The 3,790-nt window shown below is 51.3% G+C and overlaps 1 protein-coding gene across 2 annotated transcripts in view; it reads right to left on the bottom strand.

Annotated features, from left to right (window-relative positions):
* The window catches only part of Gpld1 (glycosylphosphatidylinositol specific phospholipase D1), a gene marked incomplete at its 5' end in the record, with an annotated part of 66,747 nt that overhangs the window by 24,650 nt on the left and 38,307 nt on the right, over window positions 1-3,790 (bottom strand). For both annotated transcript variants that reach the window (XM_008847099.2, XM_017801665.2), the window contains 3 exon segments: window positions 753-894; window positions 2,154-2,310; window positions 2,413-2,487. In XM_008847099.2, coding sequence (XP_008845321.1) covers window positions 753-894; window positions 2,154-2,310; window positions 2,413-2,487 — 374 coding nt within the window.

Raw genomic sequence — 3,790 nt, 5'->3', positions numbered from 1 at the left:
TAAACCTAAAAATTTACAGCCAATTTTGAAGGAGATGCATCTTAGCTCTGGAAATTGTTATTGAATATGTCAATGCTGTTGTAATGAAATGCTTCTTCTGATTGTGTGGTTATTAAATAATTTTTTTAAAAAAGCTAAGAATGTCATCAACTAGCCTCAAGCCTACAGCAGACACTTTGCTGTGACCCACCTATCCGATGTTTCCAATGCATTTGGAAAACACTTTGATTCGTTATATTAATTCCCTCTATAACTATAAAATTTTCACGAGAATTTCCACATTGGGAGATGTTATTTAGGGGAACGTGAATCTGAGTTTCCGGCCCATGGTCACTCATATGTGGCTCAAAAATAAGCTGTTTCTTGTTCACTCTGAGGTGAGAGCCGTGTTCCGTAGAAACTGGGATGACTGAAGACGGGAACGGCTGCCGACAAGCCCAGCAAAGCCTTCAGAAGACCCACCCACCACGCCTTCATCTTGGACTTCCAGGTTCTAGAACTGTCTGACCAGAAGTTTCTGGGGCTTAGACTCTGAGGCTGTGGAGTCCGTCGACTCTCACAGGCTCACTTTTCGAGTTGCATTATTCACTTTCTAAGATGGAAAGTTGGCCCCCTCACCCCAGACCCCTGGCTTCTCCCTCTATGGCCAACAACTATGTCACACAATGCTCTGCACCTCACACTTAATGGGGTCCCACAGCAGCAGGCACCTGTGGACCACTGGGGTCCCCAGGCCCCAATGCCAGACTCACCGGCTGACATTTGTCCAGGTCGGGCTCCCAATCAGCAGCAGGGCTCTGTTGTTCACGGTGACGCTGTGAAGGGAGTATCCAAACCAAGAGAAGTCCTCCTCACCGCTCACCTTCCAGCTGGCCTCCTCCACGGACAGCATTTCTAAAGACCGGGTCCCAGATAACCAGCCAATGAGCCATCAATAAATGACACCCAGTCCCAATAAAGGAATGAAGGAGAGAGGCAAAGAGGGAGGGAGGAAGGGAGGGAGAGAAGGGAGGGAGGGAGAGAGGGAGGGAGGAAAGCTATTCCCTACCCCATTCTCACATCTGGGGACATAATTGTGAGGTTCTGGAGGTCTGGCTTTCTACAAATATTTTAAGTAGAAATGAGTTTCCCATCCAAACCTACTGAAGCTGAGAGCTTAGCAACAGCACTCCGTGCAGTGCTCACTGCTACGTATGCATGTCTATAATTTAAGTATTTAAGAACTAGAGGCAGGAGGATCAATAATTCAAGGTCATCTTTGGTTATATATCAAGTTCCAGGCTAGCCTGGATGGCATGGGGCTCTGTCTTTAAAAAAACAAAAGCCAAAAGCAACACAGAAAGATTGAATGAACCCCAATTCCTTTATAAGAGAGGACCTGAGACAGGTCTTGAGGAGAACCAGGCTCATGCTGAGTCTTCCAGAACTCATACAGCTCTCACTTCAGACAAGAAGTGAGCTGGAGCAGGTCCGTGGGGTGGAGGATGCTGTTTAAAAGGCCCTTGGGCCAACCCAAGCATCCTGGGATGGATGGTTTGGGTCTTCAGCCTTCGAAGGGTTTCTGTTACTTTTCAGAGCTGTTAAGAACAACCGCTTGCCTAACTCTGGATCTGGATCGAGCCATTGGGTGATTTTTGTATACTCAGTGATTCTTCTGAGATGGGCTCACTATGTAGCCCTGGTTGACCTGGGATTCACTAAGCAGACCAGGCTGGCCTCAAACGCACAGAGATCTGCCTGTCTTTGCCTCTTAGGCGCTGAGATCAAAGGTATGCTCCATGATGTCCATTCGTGCCCCCTTTTTAAGATTTATTTATTTAATATTTGTGTGTGCATGGGCCTCGTCATGCCTGTGGAGGGCCAAAGGACAACTTGCAGGAGTCCATTCTCCCTCCCCCTTGTGGGTTCTGGGGATTGAATTCAGGTCGTCAGGCTTGGCAGCCACCACCTTTCCCCAGTGAACCACCTCACCCACCCTGCTGGGTGAGCCTATCCTCATCACTTGGCTGCACATGTGTCAGAGTGGGAGCCTGTTAGCAAGTCTCAGTGACATGAAAAGGACACTGGCCCACATGCCAGAGACACCATCGCTGCCCCCGGGGGGGGGGCGGGCATGTATGGTCTGTCTCTGTGCCTCCCCCATCAGCCTCTACCTTTGTCACTATGGTCAGGGCGGGAATAAAATGCAGCCACGATTCCCCTCTGCTTCCCTCCACCCGGTGCGAAAGGCGAGCCGATCACCAGGTCAGGCTGGCCGTCTCCATCTGCATCTGCAGCCAGGAGTGTCCAGCCCAAGTTACAGTAGGTGTCCTTCAGAGGAAAGCAGGAAAGAGCATCCCTTCAGTCCTGGAGACCACAGGGCTGCAGCTGTGAGGGAGGCCCTGACATATGGGAGGTATGTGGGAAACATACCTGGCAGGAGATGGTGACATTAGGGGAAGGAGACAGCCTCCCTTGCTTGGAACCATAGTAGACGTACACTGCACCCTAAAGGAGCACAAACAGCGACAGACCATACGCTTTGGTGGCGACAGCCCTGAACAACAACAGGACAGAGGACTTGCTGGACCAAACCACTGTCATCCCCAGAAACCCACTGTGGACACCGAGCCTTCTTGATGATGCAGGTTTTCTGTGCTGCCCATGCTGGCCAGGAACTCATTGTGAAGGCCAGGCTGGCCGCTAACTCACAGCAATCCCCCTGCTTCAGCCTCCTGAGTGCAGGGATTACAGCAATGAGCCACCATGCCTGGCTATGGTGTTTGTTTTTAATGGTCAGTTCCAGGAGAATTAGAAGGGCCCCAAAGCAGCAGCCTCTGATTTAGTCCTTATCACTCAGTCACTGCTTGGGCTGCAGCAGAGGACCTGACAGGGCTCCTCACCACACACCCCTTGCAGTCCAAGCTCCTCCCCCAGGCCTTCCCTGCTGGGTACACTGCTCTCCTGGGTCTGTGCCACTCTTGGCCAGGGCATGAGGCTGTGCTGTCTGTGTGAGGAATCAGCGCCTCCTCTAACCTGCCTCCATCCCCAGGCCCCCTACAGGCAGCATTTCCCATAGGAGCTGAGGGCACAGCACACCACATCAGGACTCTCTCCTGTTGAGCTGGGGGACAGGGAAAGGGGAAGCACCAGCCACAGTGGAGGCAGGGCAGTAGTCACGATAGCCAGGAGGCAGAACCAGCTTAGATGTCGCCATCGGCGAAGGATAAAGACGATATGGTATGATACACATACACAGCACAGCAGTGAAGAAAAATAAAATGCTGTTTTTCAGGAAAACGGAGATCATCATGGTGAGTGAAGCCAGGCCCAGAAGCAGAAACAGCACTACCTGCTCTCATATACGAATGCTAGATCTGAAATTATATATGGGGGTCATGACACTGAAAAGATCATGAGCAGGGAGGGGGAGGTCTTAGGGAAAGCAGAAATGAAGAAGGCAATGGAGCACATGTAATAGCAAATCAGACGGGGCAGACAGGAAGGAAGGGAACCAGCCGCAGCAGGGGAGGGGAGCCAATGAGAGCAGTGGACTGGTAACCATGGAAAGAGCCCACAGGAAGTGCTGATGGGGGTCATGACACTGAAAAGATCATGAGCAGGGAGGGGGAGGTCTTAGGGAAAGCAGAAATGAAGAAGGCAATGGAGCACATGTAATAGCAAATCAGACGGGGCAGACAGGAAGGAAGGGAACCAGCCGCAGCAGGGGAGGGGAGCCAATGAGAGCAGTGGACTGGTAACCATGGAAAGAGCCCACAGGAAGTGCTGCAGGCCTGCCTAAAACACTAGA

Source organism: Nannospalax galili, unplaced genomic scaffold (assembly GCF_000622305.1).
Source record: "Nannospalax galili isolate Female #2095 unplaced genomic scaffold, S.galili_v1.0 scaffold503, whole genome shotgun sequence".
Lineage (NCBI taxonomy): Eukaryota > Metazoa > Chordata > Mammalia > Rodentia > Spalacidae > Nannospalax > Nannospalax galili.
This window is presented reverse-complemented; position numbering and strand designations above follow the sequence as displayed.